We start from the raw sequence: 27,343 nt of genomic DNA, 5'->3' as shown, positions 1-27,343 counted from the left end.
CTTTGGAGGTTCCCACTCACACCTTCTGCCAGACTAAGGCAGGACAGCTCTGGTGTCACAGGAACTGATTCACCTCCCACTCCCTGGGAGTCTCAGAGACAGCCTGGGCAGCTGTGGGGTTGCAGAGCTGCACCTCCTTCCACCGTCCCAGGGCTGTCCCGCAGAGGTGACAGCATTTGTCGTGGGCTGGCTTATCCCTGCTGCACGGCCATCAACCCTCAGTGCCTCAGTCTCCCCACCCAGGCAGTGAGGCTTTTGGGAGACACGTGGTCTGCAAGGCCTGGGCAGAGCAATCACTGTTTCGACATAGGGTGGCCCCAGAGCAGCCTGGAGCTCCAGGCCTCCCCTGATGCCCTCCCTGTTGGTTGCAGAGAACAGGTGGCTTGTTTGGCCAGGTGGACAGCTTCATGGAGCCCAGCAGCCCGCTGCAGCCCCAGGTGGCCAGCCAGAGGCCCCTGCAGTTCACTGAGGTGGGCAGCGAGGACCTCGACTCCCCCGTGTTCCTCGATGACTTCCCCCAGGAAGGCAACACCAACATCAACAACGCCAACAGCAGCAGCTGGCTGGAGGGGTAAGGGCTGCCAGCCTCGGTGTGCAGGCAAGGAGGGCAGGGCTGGCTGTGCCCTGGGCTGTTCTGGCAGCTGGCTGCACCCTGGCATAGCCAGGGCTCCCATCCCATCCCATCCCATCCCATCCCATCCCATCCCATCCCATCCCATCCCATCCCATCCCATCCCATCCCATCCCATCCCATCCCTCCATCTCAGTGCCGTGAGGATGGAGGGGGGCAGCAGGGCTCCAGGGCTTGCAGGAACCTTCCTTCCCCATCACCTGCCAGTCTCTGAGGGCCAAGGCCCAGGCTGGGGCCACCAGCACGTGCCTGGGCGCAGGTAGAAGTGACAAAAATTACCAGTGTAAGAGGATGTACTCAGTCCTGCTTCTTGGGATCTCCACCCTGTTCATCCATTCCAGTTGTCCCTGCAGGTGTCCCGCGGGCTGGGGAAGGTGGGGAGGGCTGCACCCCCGGGTGGGGCTGGGCTCAGGGTGTGGTCCCCAGTCAGGCTGACCCAGCTGCCTGCCCTTGCCAGGGTGCAGTATGAGGATGAGGTGCTGAGGAGGACGGTACCAGCAGCACGCAGGCGCCCAGCGTGGGGTGAGTCTGCGCTTTGTTGTTCTTCGGGGGGACTGGGACCAGCCCGGGGGCCAGGGCAGGGGGAAGGGTTTGGTGTTGGGGGGTGGAAGGCGGAGGTGCAGGCCCCAATAAGTTGAAGGTTTGCTGAGAGCACTGAGCACAGCAGGATCTCTCTGGAGACCTTTCTCCCTCCTTCTGCCCTTTGAGGTGGTGAAACATGGAGACAGTGCCTCAGGTGGGGGAGCACCGGCCATCCCAGGGCAGCAGGGCCACAGGACCGTGTTCATTTCCTGAAACAGGCACTTTGGGTGCAGCTGAACTCCTAAATCCTTTGTTTCTCCCAGTCTAGCGAGCCCATACCCGTTTGGCAGTGCTGTCCTCGCTTTTACACCCATCTGACGTCCCTACCCTTCCCTCCCACAGAGCACAACCGCCCCATACCCATGGAGAGGCTGAGCAGGAGGCCAGGGGCCACCTCTGGGGGTCCCTCATCACCGGGGCCACTCCTCCCCCAGCAGGTAAAAGGGGCAATGCATGTCCAGAGGGGACATGAAATGTGGGGGACACGGGTGAACCTCCCTCCCACCCTGGGAAAGGCTGGCACAGCTGTGCTGGGAAGGAGCCACTCTCCAGGGCTCTGTGTGATTCCAGCCTTGCTGGAGCTTTTCTCTTGGATCAGCCTGGAGATGGAGCTGGGCTCTCACCCTGCTGCTGCAGCAGTCATGGGGAGCTCCTGGAGGTTGGGACAGCTGGAAGCACATTCCTCTGGCTCCCCATCTGCCTCCAGGGCCAGGGCAGGCAGAAGAGGGGCATCAGATTTGCCCCCATGCTCCCTTTGCTGGGCACAGTGCCAGGGCAGGGGGCCAGGGCTGTTCCCAGCTCTCTGTTCACATGGCCCTGCTGGTCCCATCTTGGGGGTGCCCTGGGCCCAGGAGCCCCAGCAGGATGGCATTGCCTGCCCAGGCACTGGGGACAGAACCTGCAGCCCCACACTAACATGGGAGAGGTCTTCCCCGGGCACTGTCCCAGCACATGTTGCAGCTCTGCGCTACTCTCACCCAGCTGCCCACAGAGGATGGCACTGTGACAGGGACAGCATCCAGCTCAAGGTTCCAGCAGAGGGAAGCTGGTGAGCCAGGAACATCCTCCACCCCAGCCATCACCTTCCTCATCCAGGAGGTAAGGCAAGGGCACAGCCTGGCAGAGGGAACAGCAGGGATGGCAGGAAATTCCAGGGATACCATGCTTATGCCATGATGGGAGATTGAGGGGGCAAAGCTTAGCTGCAAGAGGGGGCAGCAGGTGTGTGCCAGCACAGAGGGCAGACGGGAGGAGAGGAGGGTGGGTGGGTGCCTGCAGCCAGGGCAGCTCCCCAGGCTGAGCACCCAGGCTGTGCTCTCATCTCCTGCACAGGCTCTGATCTCCGGGGGCCTCGGCGCTCTGGCCCGTGACTCTTCGTTCCTAGCAGTGACCAGGGACGAGATGGCAGCCAGCAGCCAGCTGGAGGTGGATGAAGTGGAGAAAGCAGCCGTGGAGTTGCTAAAGGGAAGAGAAACGCTGCAGGGCACAAAAAGTGGCTCTGCCCCACTGGACACCTCAGCTGTGCCACCGGGAAGATCGCCAGGGCTCGGTGCAGCTCCCTCCCAAAAGACCATCACTGCCACTCGCCTGTGAGCTGCCCGCTGCAGTAGCCCAGGGTCTTGTCACAGGGGTGCTGGAGCAGAGCAGAGCCACGCTGTTCCTGCCTCTGCCTGTGGTCCTGGGGTACTCTGGGGTACTCTGGGGTACTCTGGTGTTACTTTTGGGACAGGTCTCTGGGATGCTGGTGCAGAACAGGACGATGCTGTTCCAGCGGGGTCTTGCAAGAGCTGGATGGGTCATTAAAGTGTTCCTGCTGTGTGACTCTGGATGCCCCTCCCCTCCTTCCTCTGCTGCCCTGCCTGCACAGCCAGTGGAGGGGTTTCGAGTGTGAGACCACGTGTAGCCAGAGCTGGCAGTGATTCACCTGGCAGCCTCCAGTCCAGTCATTTTGAGGTTGCCAAGCTCTGGGGATCTCCTGATATCCCAGCAGCTGGACCCTGCATCCTCGTGTCTCTGCTGGAGCCTGCAGCCTCCTGCCTGCAGCCAGGTCTGGCCTGTGAGGAGGAGATGTGCCAGGGGCTGGGCAGAAAAATGGGGTCTGGGGCCTTCTTGGTTCCCCGTTCCCAGCTGTGTGAAAATGGGGACGGGGCAGAGGTGTGAAAGCATGTTCAGGCCGGGGCAGCAGCCATGGGGCTGGCCCAGAGGAGTTGGGCACTGTGATGCCATTTCTGCCCCTTCCACTATGTCCACACTATGCTCTTGGGGTCAGACATCCATGCCAGTGTCTGGGAAGGTCTCGTTCAGCCCATGGCATCCATCCCACAGCTCAGTGGGGCACGGGCCAGGAGAGTGTGGAGCTGTTCCTGCAGCGCTCCCAGCACTGCCTGCACTGGTGCTGAGCAGCAGCCGAGGTTGTTCCTCCCAGGGCTGCCCAGAGCCTCCCATGGGATCTGGGTGCTGAGCACTGGGGCAGCTCCCTCTCCCAGCCCAGCTCTTTGGTGGGATTTGGCTCCCAAGGTGCCCCAGCCCAGCCTAACTGGGAACTGGGGGGCTCTTGATCACCTAATATATATTAAAATATAGAGAGTGGATGGGTCCCAGGGGAGGAGCAGATCAATGAGCCAGCCTGCTCCCCAGTATGGCTTTTATTAACACAGTCAAGGGAACTGCCTGAATTCCAGCTGCAGCCTGAGCACCAGAGCCAGTCCCCCACAGCGTGCAGCCAGCAGAGATGGATGGTGTGGGAGAAACTGCTGCATCCCTTCCTCTTGCTTCTTTGCCCTGGGGCAGGACCTACACACTCACACCCTCCCTCACACCCTCACACTCCTGATGGAGGTGCACGGGGGCTGCAGTTCGGATCTGCCAGGGGATGTCCAGGACGTGTTATGGGGTGAGTGGTCGTGGTCTCCCGGTGGGTTTAGGGAGATGCAGGACTGCATGTATCACTCTGGAGACTCTGTATCACAGTGGAGACTCTAAACACGAAGGGTGACACTATGGTGGGGACAATGCCACTGTGGTGGGGGCTCTGCACCCTCTCCTGTGCTCTGGGGCTGCACAGGGGATGATTTGCTCCATCCGAGGTGTGTGTGGTGTGTCTTTCTCAAGCTGATTCTAGCTGAACTGGGGGACAGATGTGACTCGTGGTATAGCTGGCATGTGGGTGGGAGTAGGAAGAGAGCAACATCACGGCACAGTCACTGCCCCTCTGCCTGGAGCTTCAGTGGGGAAGAGTCCAGCCTCAGGAGAACCAGCAGCTCAGGGTGGGAACTGCACCGTGCACCAGGTGTCCTTGCCAACACAAAGAAAGAGGAGTACCAGCTCCTGACATCCTTGCAGGAAGACAGACAGGCCATGTCCTGCTCATCCCCGTGATTTTGTACCAGCATACGGTGTCCTGGGACTCACCCATCCCAGCAGAGCTGAGGAGCTCCCGCAGGATGCAGAGTCCTGTGCGTGCACGGCCCATGGTCCTGGCACCTTGGGAGGAGCAAACACGAGCAGATGGGGTGAGGGGACAGGTGAAGGTACCCAGACTGCAGAGCAGGGCAGGGGCTGGACTCTGTGCTGGGCACAGCACTGCCTCACTCGCTATCAGCCACCAGTGCTGGTGTGTCCTGGCTGTCCCTCTCCCAGGATACAGCCTGGACTCCTCAAAAGAAACCGCTGAGTGCCTCAGTTTCCCCTCATGCTCCATTGCTATTTGCCCTGATATTGACACTGAGCTGCAGAGCTGGGAGTCTCCTGTAGGTCCCACACCTGCTGGAAGATTCTTTCTTCTGCAGAGCCAGGGCCTGTCTGTGTCCCGCTGCCATCAGCCCCAACATCGTGAATACAACTCAGGAAAGCCACAGCTGGGATTCCTTCAGCTCCCCAGTGCTTGTCTGTCCCCAGTCCTGCTCTCTGATGGTCTCTGGATGTGTCCCTCACCAGCCTCCCAAGACCAGCTCCCAGGATGGAGCTCTGTGGGCACGGCTCTGTGGGCACTGCCCTCTGCTGCGCGGGTGCCCAGCGTGTTGTGCAGACCCCGGCCCTGCAGTACGGACTGTGCATGCTGCAGAGCTGTACCGGCACCTGGACACCTTCCTGCCATGCCATGGCCTCTTGGGATAGACTCACCACAGCCTTGGACAGCCCAAAGGCTTTCCAGACCCCAGACCCAGCGGCTCTGTCAGGAGCGCTGAGCTCACCCCGGCCCTGCTTTTATCCTGCTGCTCACCCCCAACACCACAGAGGGGACGGGATCCAGCGGAGCCAGGGAGGTGTCGGGGTGATGCCAACCCCACGAAACACGCCATGCGGTACAGTCTGGGACAGCCCTCGGGACAGCCCGGAGAAGCGCTGGCACGGCCCCGGTAAATCCCGGAGCAGCGCGGAGCAGCGCAGGCGGTACCGGGGCCGCGGACCCGGCAGAGGGCAGCAGGGGCTGGGAGTGTGAGTGTGAACGGGCGTGAGTGCGAGCTGTGCCTGTGTATCCGTGTCTGTGTGTCCCTGTCCGTGTGTCCGTGGCCGTGTATCTGTGCCCGTGTGTCCCTGTCCGTGTGTCCATGTCTGTATGTCCACGTGTCCGTGTGTCTGTGTGTCCGTGAACCCGTGTGTCCCTGTCCGTGTCTATATGTCCACGTGTCCGTGTGTCTGTGTGCCCGTCTGTCTCTGTCCCTGTGTGTCCGTGTGCCCATGTGTTTCTGTATCCGTGTGTCTGCCTGTCCGCGTCCGTGTGTCCATGTACCTCTGAGGTCTGTGTCTGCAGATCTGTATCCATATGTCCGTGTGCCCGTGTGTCCCTGTCCCGGTCTGTGTGTCCATGTACCCACGTGTCTATGTCCATGTGTCTGTATTCATGTCCGTGTCCGTACCCATGTCCGTGTACCCATGTGTCCGTGTGCCATGTGTCAGTGTGTCCATGTGTCAGTCCGTCCGTGTGCCATGTGTCCGTGTACCCGTGTGTCCGTGTACCCGTGTGTCCGTGTACCCATGTGTCCGTGTGCCGTGTCCGTGTACCCGTGTGTCCGTGTGCCTGTGTCCGTGTGCCTATGTGTCCGTGTACCCATGTCCATATACCCGTGTCCGTGTGCCATGTGTCAGTGTATCTGTCTGTCAGTCCGTACGTGTGCCATGTGTCCGTGTACCCATGTGTCCGTGTGTCCGTGTGCCGTGTGTCCGTGTACCCGTGTGTCCGTCTGTCGGTCCGTACGTGTGTCCATGTGTCCGTGTGCCCGTGTACCCATGTGTCCGTGTGTCCGTGTACCCATGTGCCCGTGTGCCGTGTGTCCGTGTACCCATATGCCCGTCTGTCGGTCCGTACGTGCGCGCGCCTCCCGGCTCCGAGCGCGTTCCCGCGCCCTCCGCCGCGTGCCGGCGGTCCGGCGCTGGGGGCGTGTCCCGCCCCGGCCCCGCCCCGCACCTGGCCCGGCCCCGCCCCGGCCGCGGCCCCGCCCCTCCGGCCCCGCGGATGCTCCGGGGCAGCGGCGGCCGCGGAGCCGCGCGGGGCCATGGCGGCCCCGGACAGCTGCGTGAAGGTGGCCGTGAGGTGAGCGCGGGGATCGCTGCTGCCCGCGGGGGAGGGCTGCGCCGTGCCGGGGGCCGCACGGAGCTCGCTGCGCCCGGGAGCGATGCCGAAAGGCGGGGCGGGCGCTGCAGCCGCGGGTGCGAGGCGGGGGTTGGTGGGTGCCCGCTCGGCTCTGATCCCCCCCGGCGCAGTGGGACCCCTGCTCTCTGCCTCGCTCCCCAAGCCCCCGCCGCTCTCCTCTCTACCCCCCGCTCCCCACGGTTTCGGGATGTCTCCCCCCGCTCCTCGCCGCCCCGCAGCCCGGCGTTGCCTTCCCTCCGCCCGCCCCCGCCGCCCGCCATCCCCCGTGGCCGGCGGAGGGCGAGGCCGGGACCCCCGGCTCCTCCACCTGCAGAGCGGGCGGACGCCCAGCCCGGGCAGCTCCCGGCTGCTGCGCGGGTGGGTTCGGCCGTCCGAAGTGTCACCGGGATGCCGGGGATTGTGAGAGCTCCCTGCCCGCCCCCCCCCGCGCTGGGTGGTGGGAAACGATGCGGTATCTCGGTGTCCTTTGTGCTGGGAACAATGCGCCTGCACACCCGCACCTCGCAGCGGAGCTGCCGGCGGCCTCGGAGCCCGCCGGGGCTCGGGGGGCTGCGGGAGCTCGGGGGGCGTGGGCCGGGCAAGGCCGAGCCCCGCGGGAGCGGGTGACACCCCCCTGTGTCACCGTCGTCTTTGTGAGCGCCGGGCTCTGCCGCTCCCTGCCCCTCGAGGGGAAGGGGTCCCCGCGGAAAGAGGGGATCCGAATCCCACGGAGCGGCACGGCGGGACCCTGCCCGGCCCGGGGCCGTGTCGCGGCCGGAGCCGCCGTCCCGCGGGGGAAGGACCGGCCGGAGCCGCTCGCCCCGTGCCTGTGCCGGGGCAGTCGCATCTGCCGGGCCCGTGGCGTGGGAGCGGATCGCAGCCCGCGGGAGCCCGGCCCCGGCCGGACACGCCGTGCCTCCCCCCGTGCCCCCTTGGCGGCTGCGGGAGGCTCGGGGGGCACTGCCCGCGCCCTGCCCGGTCGGAGCGGGAGCACAAAAGATGCTGCTGGTGCAGCGGCGGTGATGGAGGGAGAGCGGGTGGGTGTGGGGCTGTGTGTGCGTGTGCACGCGGATGTGCAGGGCTGTGTGTGCGTGTGCACGCGTGTGTGTGCACCGCGACACCTCCCCGCTCCCCCGGCCCCTCCATCCTGCTCGCCCCGGCAGCAGCCGGAGGGGATTTTTCTGCCATTCTCCTCTCGAGAGGCCGAGGGTCGAGGCCAGCCTTTGGCTGCGAAGGATGGCGGAGCTGCAGGAGTGACGGCAGCCCCTGCTGCGGTTGCTGCTGGGGTGGCTGCACAGGGGCAGGGAGGGCTGTGCCAAGACAGAGCGTCTGTGCCAGGACACTGACCCGGGAACCGAGTTAATGCCGGCCGTGGGGGTGGAGATTTCCTCCTGGCCAGACTCTTCCCGTCTCCATCCTGCATTTCTCATCTCTGCCCTTTAACATCATCCTGGAGATGGGGTGGGTGCCCCGTGGCGTGGCGGCCGTGGAGCCGTTTCTGCCGGGCTCTGCTGATCGCCCGGGTCCCTTCCAGCAGCGGGGTCCCGGGCTGGCCGGTGCTTGGCTAGGGAACTGCAGCGGGGAGTGACACAGCATTGCAGTGGGGCTGGAGCGGTCACGGTGAGGAACCAGGGATGGGGGGAGAGAGGTCCGACCCTCCCGCACCCCTTCCTTGAGGGAGTGAGCCCGCATCCCACTCAGTGCAGCTGGTGAGAGCCGGGCAGATGGGGGGATGTGGTGCTGGAGGTGAGTCGGGAGGACAAAGGAGCAGGGCTGGGAGCAAGGAGGCTGCGAAACAAAGCCTTCAGGTCGCGGCGCCGTGCAGGAAGGTGGCTCTGATGCTGAGCTGAGTGTGCAAGGGCTGAACTGCTCTCCCTGCAGACCACCCACCTTTTCTGCCACAGCAGCCCTGGGGGGCTGGGGCTGGGTCCCCTCCTGTCCTGGACTTGGAGCAGAGCGAGGTTTTCCTTTGTCAGTGCTGGTGACACCCTGCTGGCGGAGCAGCCGGGCTGCAGGATTCTCTAAGATCCTTGAAGTAAACCTGCCCCAGACCTCAGCCATCAGAGCACAGAGGGGATTGAATGTTTCTGGGGTGCAGCAGGACACGGATCAAAGCTCCCCTTTTGTCCCTTGATAATAACGTGAATGGGCCAGCTGTGCTCTCTCTTTGGGGTCTCTGTGTCTCTCTTTGGGGTCTCTGTGCCTGTGCTGCTGGTGGGAGGCAGGTGGCACCTGGGGAAGGGCCAAGGACACTGGGAAGTGATGGTGGTGTTGGTGGAACGCACTGCTGTCTGCTGGGGTCCGGCAGCTGGGGATGATCCTGCTGATGTCAAGAGGTGCCACAGCCGTCAGAACCCGTCTGTGTGGTCCCACAGAGCCCTTGGGGTGAGAGGAGTAGGGAGAGTTGAACAGAGATGCTGGATCTGTGCATCCCAGTCCCTGCTGATTGTCTTGGTCTGGCAGGAGAAGGCGAGAGAGATGCTGTGGTGTTTCACTGTCAGATTCTTCTCCTCGAGACCCTCATCTGCCCCATTTGCACTGGGCTCCAAAGAACCCGGGTGCTGAGCCACCAGTCATGGTGTGGGGATGTTCTTTAGGCTTTCCACGTGCTGGCAGGGAAATGGCTGGTACCTGCGGCAGCGCCGCTGTCAGCAGAAGGAAATGCAGGCCCAGCAGCTCCTCCTGCCCAGGGGCTGACTTGTTCCTGTACCTTGTACCTGCGGCTCAGACCTGCAGTGTCTGCAAGGGCAGGGCTGGATCCTGCCCCGGCCCTCGCCCTCCCTGCCAGCGGGGTCTGCCTTTGCTCTCCCGTTAGCCTCGAGTGTGACACTTGTGTCTCCTGGGGCAGGGAGGAACTGCAGGGCCGAGTCAGGCCGTGTCTGGGGAGCTGTCTCAGCAGGAAGCTGCCTCCTGCCACGATGGTGCTGAGGGGGCCAATCCTCCTCAGACAGCAGCCGCTGCTTCCTTCTTGTAGGTGACCTTCAGATGGGTGGCTGCAATGCAGCCAGTGCAGCAGCTCCCCACTCCTGCCCTCTGTTTAGGAGCACGGCTTTGATTTGAGGCTTGGGACAGAAATTTGAGGCTCAGCAGCCCCTCTCCCCACAGCCTCCTCCAAGGTCTCAGGTGCTGCCAGCTCCTGCAGCACAGGAGCCTGGGAGTGGGACTCGCTGTGCTGGGGGCAGGAAGCAGAGCTCAGCCCGGTGGTTCTGCAGTGTCAGGAAGGGCTGATGGCACGTATTGACCCCCGAAGCCATTAAACTCCTTGGCTGGAGGCCTGAGTGGCCTGGCTGGCTGCAGAGCTGCTCCCTGAGGGCACCTCCAAAGTGGCTGAGAGAGAGTGGCATCCCCTGTGCCAGAGCTGCCCATGGCACTGAGCATGCCTGGCCCGCTGAGGAGATGCAGGAAACGGAGCTTGTGAAATTGGGGAAGGAAGTTGAGTCGTATTTCAAGTTTATTTAAACTCTGCAACCTCCAGTGCTCTGCTGCTCCCGCGGACGCTCCTGCTGCGATGCTCTGTGCTCCACACCAGCAGCCCCTCGCTGGCTGGTGCCTCGGGGAGTGACCCCCACCTCCCCCTGCCCTCGGCACCCCTGGGGGCTCTGGCCAAGTGGCTGAGCTGGCAAAGGCCTGGTGCTGGGATCAGCTGGGCTGCAGCCCTGCCAGGCCCTGGCATCTCTGCTGCCACGTGGGGCTCTGTGCCTGCTGGGGTGGTGAATCCAAAGTGTCTGGAACCAGCTGGGGTCAGTAACCGGGGAGGTGAAGCTGTAGCCCTTCCACACCAGCTGGGAAGGTGGCATGGACCCAATTTGTGCCGGTGTCCGTGCTGCCCGAGGGCTCCAGTGGGGAGAGGGAGGGTACAGCCCTGGTACCATCCTGCCGTGGCTTGGAGACCCTTTGCTGTGCTCCTGGGGGGCACTGTCGCCTGCCAGCTTTGGCTGGTATTGGCCTGGCTTTGCTCCGCTGTTGCAGGGCCAGGCAGGGAGCGATAAGGCAATCAATTCCACCCCAAGGCAGGGGATGTGACTGTCTCCTGGAGGGGGAGGGGAGCGGGGGAGGGGAGCAGCCCCTCCTGGGGTGCTCTATCTCCCATCTGCAGGGCCAGGGGCCGGCCCTGATCCCCGCAAGGAAAGATCTCAGCAGGCTCTGTGTCCCCAGGGTGCTGGGCTGCCAAACCTCCGCTGTGGGCACCGCAGCCCTTTTCTCTCCACCCTTTGCACCTACTGAGGGCAGCTGAGCCGCGGCAGAGAGCCCCTGCCCATCCTGTGCCTGCTTTTCTGCTGGGCTGAACCCACGCACACACGCCGCTGCTCTGCTTTCGCTTTGGGGCTTCGCAGCCTGCGGTGGCTCGGGGCTGTGCGCTCCAGAGAGCGGCGAGACAGCCCGGAGGGAGGTGCTGGGCTCCGGGGTAGAGTCAGGCACTCGCTCCATCGGCTTTTACAGCGGAAATGTTGGCGGGGGATGCGGGCGGCGGAGGGGGAGCAGCTGCAGGAGGGGTTCGGTGCCTGCACACTGCACCCGTGGGCAGGGGGTTCCGCTGAACCCCAGGAGCCCCTGGAGCTGGGGAGGCCGGGGCCTGGCGAGGATCGGAGGACGGAGCCAGCTGCTGCCTCGGCGGTGAAATCGGAGGCTGGAGAAAATTGCAGATGAAGCCCCAAACAAAGGTGTCGGAAACACGGCTCCTGGTCCCAGGGGAGGGAAGGTGATACCCTCTGTGAGCCCCGTGTGAATCACAGAGCCAGGCCTGGCTGCTGTCCCTGCTGGCCCCGGGGGTCCCACAGGGCTCCTTCCTGCTGGAGCCTGTCAAAACACTCCATGCCACCGCTTAAACAGCCGGCACGTTCGGGATGTGGTGGATTGCGAGGGCAGCTGCCGCTGGGATCTGCTGCAGGAGATCGGTCTGCGGGCGCTGCCTCTGCGCCCTGCGCAGTTGCTGCTGGCTTTTACCTTGGCTGGCTGCAAGGGACAGTGACTGGCACCTCCCTGCCATCCCTTCCCTCTCCGGGCAGAGCAGGAGCCAGTCCAGAGCTGCCCTGGCATGTGCTTGTGTGCCCCTGGCCCTGCAGTGCTGTGGGGGCTCAGGCTGCCTCATCCTGCTCGCGGCGTGCCCCTCTGCCCTCTCCCTATGGATGCCACACATCATTTCCCCCATCGCCAGGGGAGTTCAGAGCCCGAGGATTTGGGGACTCCAGGGCAATTCCTTTCCCTGCTCTGCAGCTCCTTGGAGCCTGACATGGGTGGGAAAGATTTCTTGTCACAGCTCACTGTGGTGGAGCCTGGTGCCAAGCTCCAGTGTCCTGTGGGGTTGTGTATGAGGCTGTGTCTGTGGGGCTCTGTGGGGCTGTCTGTGGGGCTCTGTGGGGTTGTGGACACCTCCCTGCCCGCTGCCTGTGGCAGTGAGATGTTTCCATCCCTGCTGTGCTCTGGGATGCTGGCTGGTGCCGGCAGGGAGCTGAACTCCTGCTCCTCCTCTTCCCCTAAACCTTCCAGCACTGCTCTCCCTGGCCCGGCCCCTGCAGGTGGGGGAGATGGAGGGTCTCTCTGTCCATGGCCTCTGCTCATCCATTATTTTGGGCTGCACCTGCCTGAGGGAGACATTAGGTCAAAACCTTCCCTGTTCCTTGCCCAGGTGAGGGCCTGGCTTTGCTCCTGGCCATTTCACAGCATCCCCCGTCCTGCTGGCCAAGGGCTTGGCATTTATTTGTATTTTGAGGAGAGGCACCTCTTTTGTGCCACCTGCCCCCATGTCTCGTGGGCAGGTTTGCTCAGGTGGGCTCTGGGGCTGCAGGATCTCCTGCCAAGGTCAGGTTGTTGTTTCCCCAGCGGCAATTGGGGTGCACTGGGGGGCTGCCAGCACGCTGCCTCTAGGGAATCCTCATCTCCAGTGTGGGCACTCCGTAGTGGGGGTGGAAGTGGGACGTGGGGGCCTTGCAAGGGCACCTGGGGAAGGGAGAGATCCTGGGTGTCATTCACTGAGCTGGGGGGAAATGGGAGCCTCTGGGTGCAGAGTTGGGTGGGGAGGTGTGTGCATCTGTCTCCAGCAGACCTGTGGGAGTCCCGTGCTTCACAGGATCAGGCTGATGGCCTGTCGGACCCGGGGTCTATTGGTGAAGGATGGTTTCATTTAACTATTAACTGCCAATACCGCTGCTGAGCCGGGGTTTTGGGGCTGTTCCTGCGTGGCTGGAGGGGAGCTGGGGCCCTGCTGGCGGGAGCACACTGTGTGTGCTGTCACACGTGTGTTCCCTGCCTGGGGCTGTGACACTGCACCCCTGACAGGTGGCTGTCCTGGCTGTTGTTTGCAGACATCCTCGTGGTGTTCCCCTTGGGCTGATCCCAGGGCAAGGCCATCGCTTAGAGGGGTGAAGGTGGAGTCCAGGGAGATCCCGACCTGTGTTGGCTGCTGCTCCGCTCTCAGCTGGGGAGAGCAGGGTCCCCTGCATGCCCTGCGCCCTGCTGGTCTCCGCTGCTGCCATGGGCTGGGTGTCCCTGGTGCAGGCAGCATGTCCCTCATCCGTGGTCCCAGCACGGAGCAGATGGTGCAGCTCACAGCCTCGTGCTCCTGCCAGAGCTAATGAGCAGCACATGGTGCCTGCCACGGCCTGATTTAGAGGTTTCCCTAAGCCTGGGAAAGTCTGGAGTGCTGGGATTAGGAGGAGCCCAGGGGGCTGTGGGGTGCAAGGCAGCGGGGCTTGCCCTGCAGGGGAGCAGGCTGGGTGGTATTGGGGTGGGTTTCCTTGGGGCACGGATGTAGAGGCACATCCCTGCTTTGGGCTGTGCCCAGTGGGCCTCTGGGTGCAGCCCAGCTCTGTGGGGTGTCCCCAGGCTGCCCAGGAGCTCTGTGATGCCCCAGTGCTGATCCCGTGGTGCCGGCTGTGGCTGTGGCAGCTGCCTTGGCAGGGTTTGACGGTGGCACAGTGGCATGGGGGGCTCAGTGCTGTGCTTGCTTCTGCTGGGAGGTGCCTGGATATATCTCTTAATTGGACTGACCAGACCTGGCAGTCTCCGGGGAGCCTGATTCAATTGTCTCTGATTGCTGAGCCACTTCCCTGCCGTGGTAATTAAATGCTGAACTTTGTCTTGGTTTGTGTCCAATATAACCTGTGTGCAGAGAGGCAGCCCTTGGCAGGCAGCCCTCTCCCAGGTCCCCACGCTCGGGGAGAATGGGGCTGGGAGATCCTTTCCCAGGCAAAGGGGCAGATTCTCCTATGGGATCTGAGCCCTGGGGAGGGCAGGCAGCACCGTCCATGCTGGAAGTGTTGGCCTGGAGATGTGGGAAAACCTGGAGTGCTTTGTTCTGATCCTGCCCTTGGGAGCTGCTTGGCCAAGCTGAGCTCCCCACTCACACCTCACCTGCTGGGTCTGTGGTGCCCTGACCCGTGAGATGTCCTGGGAGAGCACTGGAGACGTGAGAGCTGCTCCTCCTGGCTGGCCTGGCTGCTCGGTGGGATTACAGGGTGGCAGCAAGGCATGGAGACAGCAGGCTTGAGGCAGAGGAGGGTGAAGCTGGTGGGAGCAGGGAGGACAGCGAGGCTGGCAGGGGGCTGGTGACACGGGGGACAGAGATGGGGCCGTGGGAGGAGTGGGGATGGGAGCAGGGCAAGCACAGGGGATACCCACAGGGGGTGGGTGCAGGGCCATGTGGGGAGGGGAAATTGGGTGAATGCAGATGATGTGGGGAGCGGGGTGAGCACAGGCGATGTGGGAACAGAGACAGGAGCAGAGCAGTGCGGGCAATGTGGGGAGAAGCGCCAGGCGCTGTCTGGGCTTGCCCAGCCCACCTGTCCTAACAGGCTCACCGAGCTGGGCTGTGCCCCTGGGGGGCTCTGCCAGCCCCAGCTCTGCCACCCTGCAGTGGCTGATGCCTGTGGGGGGCGAGGGGCAGTGCCTCAGCAGCATGGCAGCGGGCAGCCTTGCCCCTCTGCCCGTCTCTCCCCCCTCTGGGGCCTGGGACAGAGAGGGGAGATCCCACGGAGCTCTTCCACCCATCACTCTCCAGCTCTCTGGCTCTGCTCCCTGGACAAGCAGCCCTTCCTGGCTGGGCAGCCTCCTCGGGAGGGAAGAGGAGCTGCTCTTTGTAGGGTCTGCAGGCAGCTTGCAGAGAGGTCTTGGAGGGACAGGAGCTCTTCTGATCCTCCCCAATCTGCAAGCAGCTGCCCTACAGCCCCCTGACAGCGCTGGGAAATGTTGGAATGTTGGAGGGTGTGTGTGCTCAGGCTCCCGGGGAGGTGGAACAGCCCCTGCGTGACCTGGGTGATCCTGGGTGCTGGATGTGGGTGCCTCTGCCCCTGCAGCAGGGCAGCTGTGTGCAGCAGGGTGGTGTGTGCCCACAGGCAGTCTGTGGCTCTGGCTCCGTGCCCTCCAGCTGTGGGAGCGCGCTGCCATGGCTTTGGCGAAGTGCTGGGGGCCAAAGGATGCTCTGAGCCTTGGGTTTGCCGTGGTGCTGGGCTGGGAGACAGGAAGCTGAGACAGTTGGGTGAGGAGGATGTGAACCCAGCAGCGCACGTCAGCCAAGCTGTGCCTTCCTGTGCAGGGCAACAGCCTCCCTTCGGAGCACAGGGGCGGGTGGTGCCAGTGCTGTGTGCAGCCCTGACCGGCTGTGCCCAGCCCACCCCATCCCCTTGCCTGCTGTGGGGTCTGAGATGCTGGGATGGGGAGATCCCTGCCGGGATCGGGGACCCCTGGCCTGACCCTGCCTGTGGAGCTGCCTCACAACGCCCACCTGGCACTTGGCTCCCAGCCCCTCCTCCGCTCCCCCGAGCCTGGCATAGGGCAGCAGTGCAGAACAGCTCGCCCTTTGTGCCTGCCCAAGCTCCTGTGCCTCAGCTCCTGCCCCTCGGCTTGCAGGACCCGCTCCCCGCCCTCTTCCCAGATGCCCGGTGTCCCTGGCAGCTCAGCCATGGAGACAGTGCTTTCAGAGCCTGCCAGCCCGGCAGGGATGGGAAGGGGAGCCGTGGAGGCGCTCCAGCCGAGCTCCCCTTTGTGCGTGTCCCTGCGTGGCTGCGGCTCTCTGGCACGCCCGGCTCGTGCCCGGCTCGGGATGCTGATGCTGGATCGGGCTCCTGCTGTGACGCCCGTCACTGCCCCAGCGGGAGCTGCCGCCTGGGGAGGGATGTTCTGCACCCCTGCCCGCTCCTCTGTGTTCATCCTTCCACCTCCTGCCTGGTGTCCTGGCTGCCTGGGGAGGTTTTCTTGGCCGGAGCGTTTGGCTGGGACCGTGCAGCTCTGTCCTGGCTCTCCGTTCCGTGTCCCTTTGCAGGGAGCTGAGGGGTGATGGTCGGTGTGGTCCTGCTGCCTTTCTCCTTGCTGGGGTGCTGCCTGTGCTGGGGCTGGTGTATTCTGTGGAGGGAGGGAGATGGGCACTGAGCGAGCTGCTGGCCTCAGGACAGGCTGTGTCCTCCCCTGGCCAGCTCTGGGTCACCAGTGCCAGTGTGGGGCTGGCCGGGGCCTGGGTCGCTCCTGAGCTGGAGGGTGGAAGGCAGCACCCTGCTGGTGAGCTGCTGGGTCATTTTGGCTGCCACGTAGCAGTAGGTTGTTGGCTATTCCATAGCTGCAGGAGCCTGTGTCATGGGCTCTCTGTGTCATGTCCTGCAGGCCAGGGCACCCCAATGTGTTTGGCTCTGCTGTGGGTCCCATTGGGTGGCACAAGGTGTCCTCAGGAGTGGTGGCTCATGACCAGGCGTGGATCAGGTTGGCTGGTAGGTGAGAGAGCACCTCCATCATCCACAGGTTTGACCCTGGCAGCATCACACCCAGTTCTTCTGGATCTATGGCAGAGCTGGGGGAATGGTTGGACTTGATATTAGAGGGTGTTTTCAACCTAAACAATTCCGTGATTCTATGTTTGGAGGAGGTGTCATGGTGCCTGGACCTGGAACAACATGTGAACACCTCCCTAACCCATCTGGGGTCTCCTGTTGCCCAGTTCCCAGCCTGGTGGGATTCCTGAGGCTGGAAGAGAGAGCTGGGGCAGTTGCACACTGGGGAGCAGGAGGAGCAGCTGCACTGGCCTGGAGAAACCCTCTGAGACGTCTCCTGGTGGCTACATAAGACCCTAATGACGCTTTGTGATGTCTGTGTGCTTTCCCGTGTGAGTTTTGGCAGCTGGTGCCCCTCCTTGCCCTCCTGCTCCACTCATCCCACTCTCACAGTGGACTCTGTAATATCCGTTCCCCAGCTGGCAGCAGCTCCCAGGGACATCCCTGGGTGATGCTTGGCCAACTGCCTGAAGAGCAGGACCTTCCTGGGGGGTTCCTGTGTCTCTCTTGCACAGGGGAGATGGGACAGGATGGCATGGGGACCACGCTGGGGACTGGCACGTGGGTCCTCCCCAGCCCCACAGGTGCCCTGGCTGGGAGAGCCAGGGTGAGGGATGAGTCTCTTGGGTGCTTGGAGCTGGCTGGGCAGCGAGCTGTGGGGAGTGGGGCAGATGTTGGTGTTGGTGTATGGACACTGGAACATCCCAGAATGGCCAGGCTCAGAGTGGCTTCCTAAATGCCCTGTGGAAAATTCATGTGTGCACACCTCTCTAGTGCTGCTGCTCACGCTGTTGCAAACCCCCCTTGCAGGTGTTTAATCCCCTGGGAGGAGTGGAGAGACAAAGGAATATTTTGCTGAAAACCTGCTCTCGTTTTTCCTGAGTGGGAAAAAAAAAATATATTCCCAAATGTATTGTGGCTCCAGTTTATTCCTCTGCCCATTCCCTGGGGCTGCAGTTGCTCTTCATGTCTAGGGTGGGGACGGGGGAAGAACATCATCTTGCTCCAAAAGTAATTAAAGTCAGGGATAATTTTTCTGGAGGAGGGCGGAACCCTGGGAAGGCGACAGGAACGAGTCTGGGACTGAGCACATCAGAAGCTGCTTTTTATTGTGGCTGCTGAGCTAAATATATCCACAGCGGCACAGAGCGGTTCCCATGCGTCTGCTGAGGGGCTGAGGGGTGCAGGGGTGCCTGTGCCCTGCCTGCCCTGCCAGGGACACCCAACACAGCCCAGGGCTTTGGCCCTGCTGGGATTTGCTCCTGAGTGAGGAGCATGGAGCTGTGCCAGGGGAGGGTCAGCCTGGAGATCAGGAAAGGTTCTTCCCGCAGAGATGCTGGGCACTGCCCAGGCTCCCCAGGGAATGGGCACGGCCCCGAGGCTGCCAGAGCTCCAGGAGCCTTTGGACACCACTCTCAGGGATGCCCAGGGTGGGATTGTTGGGGTGTCTGTGCAGGGCAGGGGTTGCACTGGATGATCCTGGTGGATCCCTCCCAGCTCGGGAGGTTCCGTGATCCCGAGTCCCTCTCCACACAGCGGCTGCTCAGGTCTGGACGTGGCTTGCCAGGGATGCGGTTTGAAGGAATTAATAGCTGTGTTTATGGAGCACCCGGGGACGGGAGCTGTGCAGTCATTAGCACTAATGAGAGCTATTTGCATGGCGCTTGGCTCCAAACTCCTTTCTCCATGAGTCCCTTGGGAGCCCCCAGCTTCCTGCAGCCGGTGCATCCCCCGCAGCCGGAGCTGTGCAGCCCTGCAGAGGAGCAGTGCAGCTCCAGCAGCTCTGCTCCCACACTTCTCAGGCAGGGGTTGAGTGCAGTGGGTGGGGTGTGATGGGTGGGGTGTGATGGGTGGGTCACGCTCTCTGCCCAAGCCAGGAGCCAGCACAGCCTCGCCTGTCCCGGTGCCATCGTCGGGTCCCAGGCTGGGGACAGCTCTCGGGCTGGGCGGTGGTTTGGTTCAAGCGGTGAGGACTGTCTTGTGGTGGTTTTGCGTTTTGCATTTCCAGCCTTTGTAGCCGCGGTTTGATGTGTCTGCGTCGGGAGCGGGGCTGTGCTGTGGCCTGACCCTGCCCCAGTCCCCCCGGGGCTGCTCGGGTGCCGTGGCCCTGTCTGTGCCCAGCCCTGCCCGGGCATCGGGGTGAGGCAGCCAGCGCAGGCGGGAGGGCTGCCTGGCCTGGCCTGCTGCTCCAGGGCAGTTCTAGGGGCAGGCTCTGCCCAGCCCTGCCTGGCACCTCATTCCTGGAGGGGTCTGGTGGTATTTCTGGGCTGTGTCTGTTGGGATGTCTGTTCCCAGCTCCCAGCAGGTCAGGGTTATGGCTGGCTGCAGGAGCTGAAGCATCCCCTGCCCTGTATGCTCCGTGCCACAGGCAGAGGTGCTGCCCATTTCCAGCAGGGGTTGTAGGATGTCCTGAGCCGGATGGGACCCGCAATGTTCACTGACTCCATCTCCTGGTCCTGTGCAGGACACCCCAGCAATCCCACTGGGTGCCTGGGAGCGGTGTTCAAACACTCCCAGAGCTCTGGCAGCCTCGGGGCCGTGCCCATTCCCTGGGGAGCCTGGGCAGTGCCCAGCACCTCTGGGGGAAGAACCTTTCCTGATCTCCAGGCTGACCCTGCCCTGGCACAGCTCCAGCTGTTACACTGGGTCCTGTCACTGTCACAGAGAGCAGAGATCAGAGCTGCTCCTTGTGGGGAAGCTGCAGACCTCCATAAGCTCTGACCTCATGCTGCTTTTGTCCAGTCTGAACAAGCCAAGCGACCTCAAGGTCACTTCTCATACGGTTCCTCAAGGCCCTTCAGCATTCTTGTCTCCCTTTTTGGACACCCCCTGACACCTTTATGTCCTTCTTACACTGTGGTGCCCAAAACTGCACACAGCACTCCGGGTGAGGCTGCAGCAGTGCAGAGCAGTCAGGAGCAGGTTTTTCCCCTCTGGCTGTGCTGGACTGGACACACTCTAGGACATGGGTCACAGGGTGGGCTGTGCTCACATCCTCAGGACCAGACTGGTGTCCCCCAAGACTGGGCTGCGCTCAGCCTGCTTCTCTCCCCTTAGGATCCGCCCGCAGCTGCCCAAAGAGAAGATAGAGGGATGTCACATCTGTACCTCGGTGACGCCTGGCGAGCCCCAGGTGCTGCTGGGGAAGGACAAAGCCTTCACCTATGACTTTGTCTTTGACCTGGACACGTGGCAGGAGAGGATCTACACAACATGCATGGGGAAGCTCATCGAGGGCTGCTTCGAGGGCTACAATGCCACCGTGCTGGCCTACGGGCAGGTACGGGCTGTGCCTCCAGCAGCTCTGGGGACACTGGGAGGGCACCTGCAAGGTTCAGGAGTGTGGAGGGTGTGTGAGATCCTGGGTGTGGAGAGAGCGGGGACAGGGGTGGCCTTGGGTGGGAAGAGGGGCTGGGAGTGTGGGAGCTGATTGCGTTGCTGGGGGTCCCAGTGGCTCAGCAAGGGTGTTTGGGGATCCTGAAGTAGCAGGGGGGAAATGTGGGGCGCGCTGGGCGGAGCTGAGCCCGGGAGGGCCCAGCCAGCCCCCCAGCCCTGTCTCTGCGCAGACTGGAGCAGGGAAGACCTACACCATGGGCACCGGCTTCGACATGAGCATCTCGGAGGAGGAGCAGGGCATCATCCCGCGGGCCATCAGCCACCTCTTCAGCGGCATCGAGGAGCGCAAGCGCGCGGCCCGGAGCCAGGGAGTGGCAGCACCCGAGTTCAAAGTCAGCGCCCAGTTCCTGGAGGTGGGTGCTGGGAGCTCTGGGGGGCACCATGGCCCTGCCCTGTCCTTGCTCCCCTCCCGTGCCTTGGGCTCCTCGAGATCTCCGTGTCCTGACTGGTTCCTGACAGAGCTGGGCCCTGTGACAAGGATGGCACTGGGGATGTGTGCTGGTGCAGAGGGGACTCGAAGCACCTGCGTCTTGTTGACCTCAGGATGGCTACAAACTGGGTGGAGGGAGCTCCCACCGTGGGGAAGGGTCTTACGGCTGGGGATCTGGGGATCCAGGGGCTCTGGGCTGTCTTGCCCCTGTTTGAGGTCAGGGATAGCCTGCTGCCTTGGACCAGAGTTCCCAGTGAAACAGGAGGAGAAGAAAGGGGCACTCTTGGGGTGAGGTTGAGGAAAGACTGTGCTATTGTCCATGTCCTTTGTTCATCTCTGACCTGGAGAATGCATCCTCTCCTGCCTCTGTCCTGGCTTCTCCTATTCAAAAGCTTCTTCCATTAACTGCTTCATTCCCTGGAGGAGTTTGTTTTGGGAAGCCCATGGACCTCGTGTGTTGGCAGCATTTTTCCTGGGGTCTGCTCCTAGGCTGAAAGAGCAAAGAGGTGCAAGTGGGAACTGTTTTAATGCCCAGTGAGAAAGCACAGGGTGGTGTCGAGCAAAGCTGAGCTCCCAGGCAAGCTTCATCAGGTTGAGGTTGTGATCTGGAATGCACCCAGAGGAGATGGGCAGGGAGGGGCCCTGTGCTGTGATCTTGCCTCGGGGTAGCTTTGTTGGCCATCTCATCTGGGCATCTCCAGATGCTGATGGCTTGGAGAGGGCCCAAAGTCACCTCCTTGCTGGAGAAATCCTTCCCACTTTTGTCTCCATCTGCAGAGCCCCTGTGAGCTCCTGCAGTGCTGTTGTGTCCTCCCACTCCCATCGCTTGGCCTGCCCAAGCTCCTGGCTGCCTGCCCAGTTGTGCCCCGTTCGTGGGGATTCCCTTTAGGGATCCTTTGTGCTGGGGTGGAAGTGGGGACAATTTCCTGCCTGTCCTGAAGTCCTGCTTGGCTGAAGGAGCACATGGCCACATCAGGCACTGGACACCAACCCTGCAGTCCTGGCAGGGGCACAGCGCTTGTTCTGGCTGATCCCTGTCTTGTGACTTTGCTCCTGGGAGCAGGTTTAAACCTTTGAGGAGCCTGGTGGCACCGGGGGCAGCCAGGGATGGATTAACCTGATCCCTTCTGCTGGCCAGGAACCTGCAATCCTTGGGTGACCCAGCGCTCTGCACTGGATGTGGGTGCAAGAGGTGACACTGAATGGTGGTAGCAGGGGGACAGATGGGCAGGGGTGTCCCCCCACTCCAGGCTGAGAGGGGACACTGCAGAGTGAAGATGAAGTCAGCTCTGGGGCAGCAGGGTTCTCCTGCTTGTCCAGCACTCCCTGGTCCCCCTTATCCCCTTTCCACCTGACAGAGATGACCTTGAGCTGTGTTGAGAGTGGGGTTTCACTGGCTCGTGTGGCCAGGTGAGCCAAGGTCAGGGGGATGTGTGGCTCCTGGGTGTCTGCTCAGTGGAGCTGCTTGTGTGCACCAGGAACTGGACAGGTTTGGGCAGCAGAAACCAACCCAGACTGCAGCTCAGGGCTTTGCATGGCAGGTTCTGGAGCACCAGTCTGGGGAGGAGTGGCTGAGGGAATTGGGGGAGCTCAGCTTGGAGAAGAGGAGGCTCAGGGGGATCCTTCTTTCTCTACAACTTCCTGACAGGAGGGTGGGGCCAGGTGGGGGTCAAGCTCTGCTCCCAGGGAACAAGGAACAGGACAAGAGGAAACAGCCTCAAGTTGTGCCAGTTGAGGTTTAGATTGGATATCAGGAAAAAATTTCTTCCCTGAAGCTGTGGTCTGGCATTGGAGCAGGCTGCCCAGGCAGCAGTGGAGTCACCATCCCTGGAAGTGGTCAGAGGATGTGTGGGGGTGGCATTTGGGGACATGCCAGGTGAGCACGGCACTGCTGGGGTAAACAGTTGGACTTGATTACCTTAGAGGATTCCGTGGTTCTGTGCATCATCACCTCTGCACGCCCACGCCTGTGCGTCCTCTCCTGCACACGCACACGCCCCAGCTCCCCTGCTCAGCCTTGCAGGCGTGTGTGAGCACACGCAGCTACGGGGGAGAGGCAGCAGCGTGCCAGAGGGCAGCTCCTGCCAGTCCTGCAGTGCCAGGCTTGAGCAGCCTCGTGCTTCCTCTGCTCACCCCGCTCAGCTTTACAACGAGGAGATCCTGGACCTCTTCGACAGCACCCGCGATCCCGACGCGCGCCACCGCAAATCCAACATCAAAATCCACGAGGATGCCAGCGGGAGCATCTACACCACGGGGGTCACCTCACGCCTCATCAGCTCCCAGGATGAGGTGGGTGCAGGATGGGGCACACACAGAGCAGGGGCGGCAGCTGGGTGCTGCTGGCCAGGGATGGGGGGCAGCTCGGTGTGGGATCAGATCCTGATCACCCCCAGGATGGGAGCGCAGTCCTGGGGGTGCTCTGGAAAAGGTCAGTGTGTCCAGTGGGCTGCACGGGGCCTGTCCTGACTCCCTAGAAGGGTGCTTTAAGGTTTCCTTCCCTGCCTGGTGTCGTTGTAGCTGATCCAGTGCCTAAAACAAGGAGCTCTTTCCCGCACCACGGCCAGCACCCAGATGAACGTGCAGAGCTCCCGGTCCCATGCCATCTTCACCATTCACCTGTGCCAGACCAGAGTGTGTGCCCGCCCAGAGCTGGTGAGATGTGGTGCTGCCTCATGGCCAGGCTGTTGCTGGGTTCCATACCCAGGTGATGCATGAAGTTCCCTTGGGGAGGGCAGAGGGTTTGAAGTCTGGCAAAGAGGAGCAGGGATTTTTCTGTCTCTTTCCAGTCATAGCCAGCATTGGGATTTAATGGGAGCTGAGGGTGAGCTGATCCGAGGCAGGATGGCTCAGAGCAAGCTGCTCTTGGGACGCTGTCCCCATCTCTGAGGGGCTGGGCGTGGAGGATGAACGCTCAGGCTCTCACCGACGTCCGAGTGAAGGCAAGGGAGCCTCTGCCTGCTCCAGCCTGGGGTGGTGACCACTCCTGTGTCCTGCAGGTGAATGAGGAGGTGAGCAGCCTTCTGGATGGATCCCAACCCGCTGCTGAGTACGAGACCTTGACAGCCAAGTTTCACTTTGTGGACCTGGCTGGCTCGGAGCGGCTGAAGCGGACGGGTGCCACTGGCGAGAGAGCCAAGGAAGGGATCTCCATCAACTGTGGGCTGGTACAGCAATGGGCTGCCTGGGGGGCAGGGGGGGCAGCGAGGCCAGGCCTGCCAGGGGAAGCCTGTGACACTCCTGGGTCTTGCTTGGAGCTGCCCTGGGCTCTGTTTGGGTACTGCTGTCTTGGCTGGGGTTTGTGCTGCCCGTGCCTGGTGGCAAGAACAGGCACGGTGCCAGTGGTGAGGGCACGACTCCTCCAGAGGAGACTTGTGCCGTGGGGAGGGGTGCAGCTGGGCACGGTGGTGCAGGTCCCAGAAGGGTGAGATCTGCTAATGAGGGCTTAAAAAACCCCCTTTGGGGCTTGATGCTTCTGCTCAGTGCAGCATGGGAGAGAGGCACAGCCCAGGCTAAGGGAAGCCCCACGCCTGCCCCTTGTGCAACCCAAAGCTGTGCTCCAGTGCGTGCCCCAGGCCTGACGTGCTGGCTGCATGGCAGCTGCATCCTCAGCCAGGGCTGAATCTGGGGGGGCTTCCCTTTGTGTTGTAGCTGGCCTTGGGGAATGTCATCAGTGCCCTTGGGGACCAGAGCAAGAAGGTCGTGCACGTGCCCTACCGTGACTCCAAGCTCACCCGCCTGCTGCAGGATTCCCTCGGGGGCAACAGGTACGGGGGTGCCAGGTGGGGGCTGAGCTTGGGGTGAGGGCTGCCAGGGCTGTCCCCCTGCAGATGGGGCTGAGGGGGCTCTGGAGCTTTGTAGGAGCTATCTCAGCTGCTTGGTGAGGAAGAGATGCCTTCCTCCAGGCACGGCATGTCTTTGCAGTTGTAAAGACCGTGGCTCCTCATCAGCCTCAGGTGCAATTAGCAGCTTTGGCAGAGTCAGCTGGTGCAAAACTTTCCCGAGTCCTCACAGGTCTGGGACTTGGCAAGGGATGGTGCCCAGCTTGGGATTGAATTCCCTGCCTCTTCTCCAAAGAGGGAGGCATTGAGGAGGGGCTGCCTTTGCTCGGTGCTGTGTGATGTGCTTGAGGGGTCTTGTGGGTGCTCTGGCTGCTCTGGCTCTCAGTTCATACCTTGTTTTCAAACCCAGAAGGGCCCAGGATGGGCTTCCATCCAGGATGGGTGTCTGGGGGCACGTGGTCTGTGCTGAGTCCCGGGTTGCTGGCTTGCTGAGCTGTGCAGGGACTGTCTCTCACCCTGCCCCTTGCATCCCCAAGCCAAACCATCATGATTGCCTGTGTGAGCCCCTCTGACCGGGATTTCATGGAGACCCTGAACACGCTCAAGTACGCCAACCGGGCTCGCAACATCAAGAACAAGGTGGTGGTGAACCAGGACAAGACGAGCCAGCAGATCAGCGCCCTGCGGGCTGAGATCGCCCGTCTGCAGATGGAGCTGATGGAGTACAAGGCAGTGAGTGTCCCACGGCCTGCTGTGACCTGGCCAGCAAGGGAACCACGTGCAGCCAGCTGTTCACTGCTCCCCAGTGGGAGGGGGGAGAGGATTGGAAGAGTAACAGTTAGAAAACTCCTCGGTTTAGGTAGAGTTCAAGAAGTAAAGCCAGCCAAGGAAGTCACTCCCCGTGTCCCATCAAAGGGAGGCGTTCAGCCATCCCCAGCAGGGCTCCATCAAGTGTCACAGTCACTTGGGACAACACTCCAGGCATCCCATTTCTTCTTCCTTCCCCCAGCTTTATATGCTGAGTGTGACATCACATATTTTAGGGTATCCCTTTGGTCAGTGAGGGACACCTGTCCTGGATGTGTCCCCCCAGCTCCTTGTGCACCAACGCTGGTGGGTCAGGGTGTGGGGCAGAACAGCTCCTGACTCAGCAGGAGCTAAATCATCCCTATGGATGTGTCCCACACACAGCACTACACAAGGCTGCTGCGAGGAAAACGAACTTCACCAAAGGCAAACCCAGCTGATGGAGTGACCCTGGCGAGGAGGCTGATGCAGAGAGCCCCCTCCTTGTGTTTGAGCTGGGGCAGGGTTAATGGCACATCCCCTGTCCTGTGGATAGGGGTAACTGCTAGCAGGAGTCAGAGGCTTAAGGAACAGGGTCTGAGCTCCTGCCTGTCCTGCAGGGCCTTGGCTGGGTTTTGGGGGTGGTAAAGCAGGGAGAAGCCCTGAAGCATCTCTGCACGTTCAGCTCAGACTTTCCCGTTCCTTCGGTTTGTCCCTGCTCCCATGTCTGGGGTTGCCCGGGGGTGCAGTGGTGGCTCTCCGTGTCCCAGCTTGCCCTGCACTCAGGGGTTCCCTCCTGTGCCCCCAGGGCAAGCGGGTGATCGGGGAGGATGGCACGGAGGGCTACAGCGACCTGTTCCGTGAGAACGCCATGCTGCAGAAGGAGAACAGCGCCCTGCGCATGAGGGTGAAGGCCATGCAGGAGGCCATCGATGCCATCAACAGCAGGGTCACCTACCTCATGAGCCAGGAGGCCAACCTGATGCTGGCCAAAGCAGGTGAGGGCGGGCTGGTAGGTGGCACGGGGGGGCAGCCCGGGCAGCGGCTGGGACGGGGGCTGCGATGCAGCCGGCGTCTGCCTCTCTCCAGCCGTGCCTCTGCCGCTGCAGGTGACGGAAACGAAGCCATCGGCACCCTCATCCAGAACTACATCCGGGAGATCGAGGAGCTGAGGTGAGTGGGCACGCAGCTCACACAGCTCAGCGCCTCCAGCGTGGCTGGGGTGAGCTGTAAGCCTTGTGGAACAGCAGCTGGGGGCACTGCTGCTGCACAGGGTTGAAGGAGGTTTGGTTTTGTTGTCCTTGGTGAGGGCATTGATGGAGGGGGAGACCCTGTTTGAAGTGCCTGGGGTCTTGCAGAGACTGCTGCCTCCCACAGGTGGGTCCATCCCAGTCTCTTGCTCGATCCTGGTACCCTGTCTGGCAGCATTGTGGCTTTCTGACCCACCGTTAGTGGGAATGGCTTAGTAGTGATTCTGTCCCTGGCTCACACCATCCGAGCACATCATGTTCAGTCTGCAGAAGACTCTGGGGGGACCTTAGAGCCCCTTCCACTGCCTAAAGGAGGTTTGTAAGAAAGAGAGAGAGTGATGGATTTTATTTTAAACATGGGCAGATAGTGATAGAACAAAGGAAAGCAGTTTTAAACTAAAAGTGGAGAGATGTAGATTAGAAGTCAGGAAGAAATTCTTCCCTGTGAAGGTGGTGAGGCAGTGGCACAGTTTGCCCAGAGCAGCTGTGTTGATCCCATATCTGCAAGTGTATGGAGCTGGTAGCAACCTGGTCTAGTGGAAGGTGTCCCTGCCCATGGCAGAAATGTGGAACGAGATGAGCTTTAAGCTCCCTTCCAGCCCAAACCATTCTGTGATCCTAAACCCAGGCAAGATCCCTTGCTGCAGGGCCGGTGGGACGGCCCCTCTTGGACCGTGCCCTGTTTCCACTCCCTAGGACCAAGCTCCTGGAGAGCGAGTCCATGAACGAGTCCCTGCGCCGCAGCCTCTCGCGTGCCTCTGCCCGGCCCCCGTTCCCGCTGGGCTCCTCGCCGGGTGCCGGCCTGGCCGGGCTCTGCAGCCCCGCCGCCCCGCTGGACACCGAGGCCTCCGACGTCCTGCGGAGGGCCAAGCAGGACCTGGAGCGCCTGAAAAAGAAGGAGCGGCGGCAGCAGAGGAAGAGGTGCAGGGAGCTGCCGTTGGGAGGGGAGCTGTGTGCCGGTCTGTCCCCGTGGGGTTGGGTGTCCTGCCTCCCCGGGCTGTGCTGCAGCCGGAGCCCGCACGCCTGGGTTCCCCTCCCAGCCCTACCCTTGGTATCCTTTTCACCCATCACCCAGCCCCAGAGGGTGTTTTCCCCTAAGAGTCCAAAAGCAGGAGGGAGGGTGGGTGCAGCAGAAGCTGTGTCTGGCTTTCCTCATGCC

At 62.2% G+C, this 27,343-nt stretch overlaps 2 protein-coding genes across 5 annotated transcripts in view; both read left to right on the top strand.

The window, feature by feature from the left end:
• CACNA1S (calcium voltage-gated channel subunit alpha1 S) overlaps positions 1 to 3,034 on the top strand; it is a 47,359-nt gene extending 44,325 nt beyond the window's left edge. Inside the window, exons 40-44 of the mRNA XM_040085425.2 lie at positions 372 to 571; positions 1,089 to 1,153; positions 1,556 to 1,650; positions 2,195 to 2,311; positions 2,546 to 3,034. Coding sequence (XP_039941359.1) covers positions 372 to 571; positions 1,089 to 1,153; positions 1,556 to 1,650; positions 2,195 to 2,311; positions 2,546 to 2,806 — 738 coding nt within the window. The 3' untranslated portion in view covers positions 2,807 to 3,034. The remainder of the gene's footprint in view (positions 1 to 371; positions 572 to 1,088; positions 1,154 to 1,555; positions 1,651 to 2,194; positions 2,312 to 2,545) is intronic.
• A 3,653-nt stretch (positions 3,035 to 6,687) lies between these two features.
• KIF21B (kinesin family member 21B) overlaps positions 6,688 to 27,343 on the top strand; it is a 45,075-nt gene continuing 24,419 nt past the window's right edge. For all 4 annotated transcript variants that reach the window (XR_005703968.1, XR_005703967.1, XM_040085529.1 and 1 more), the window contains exons 1-11: positions 6,688 to 6,746; positions 19,598 to 19,820; positions 20,107 to 20,289; positions 22,509 to 22,658; positions 22,887 to 23,021; positions 23,366 to 23,533; positions 24,018 to 24,133; positions 24,685 to 24,880; positions 25,743 to 25,932; positions 26,044 to 26,107; positions 26,881 to 27,105. Coding sequence is in view for 2 of the 4 variants with exons in the window: in XM_040085529.1 (XP_039941463.1) it covers positions 6,709 to 6,746; positions 19,598 to 19,820; positions 20,107 to 20,289; positions 22,509 to 22,658; positions 22,887 to 23,021; positions 23,366 to 23,533; positions 24,018 to 24,133; positions 24,685 to 24,880; positions 25,743 to 25,932; positions 26,044 to 26,107; positions 26,881 to 27,105 (1,688 nt within the window). In the remaining 2 variants the exon portion in view is untranslated. The remainder of the gene's footprint in view (positions 6,747 to 19,597; positions 19,821 to 20,106; positions 20,290 to 22,508; positions 22,659 to 22,886; positions 23,022 to 23,365; positions 23,534 to 24,017; positions 24,134 to 24,684; positions 24,881 to 25,742; positions 25,933 to 26,043; positions 26,108 to 26,880; positions 27,106 to 27,343) is intronic.

Source organism: Hirundo rustica, chromosome 24, assembly GCF_015227805.2.
Source record: "Hirundo rustica isolate bHirRus1 chromosome 24, bHirRus1.pri.v3, whole genome shotgun sequence".
Taxonomy (NCBI): domain Eukaryota; kingdom Metazoa; phylum Chordata; class Aves; order Passeriformes; family Hirundinidae; genus Hirundo; species Hirundo rustica.
The sequence above is the reverse complement of the archived record's forward strand: the minus strand, read 5'-3'. Positions and strand labels throughout refer to the sequence as shown.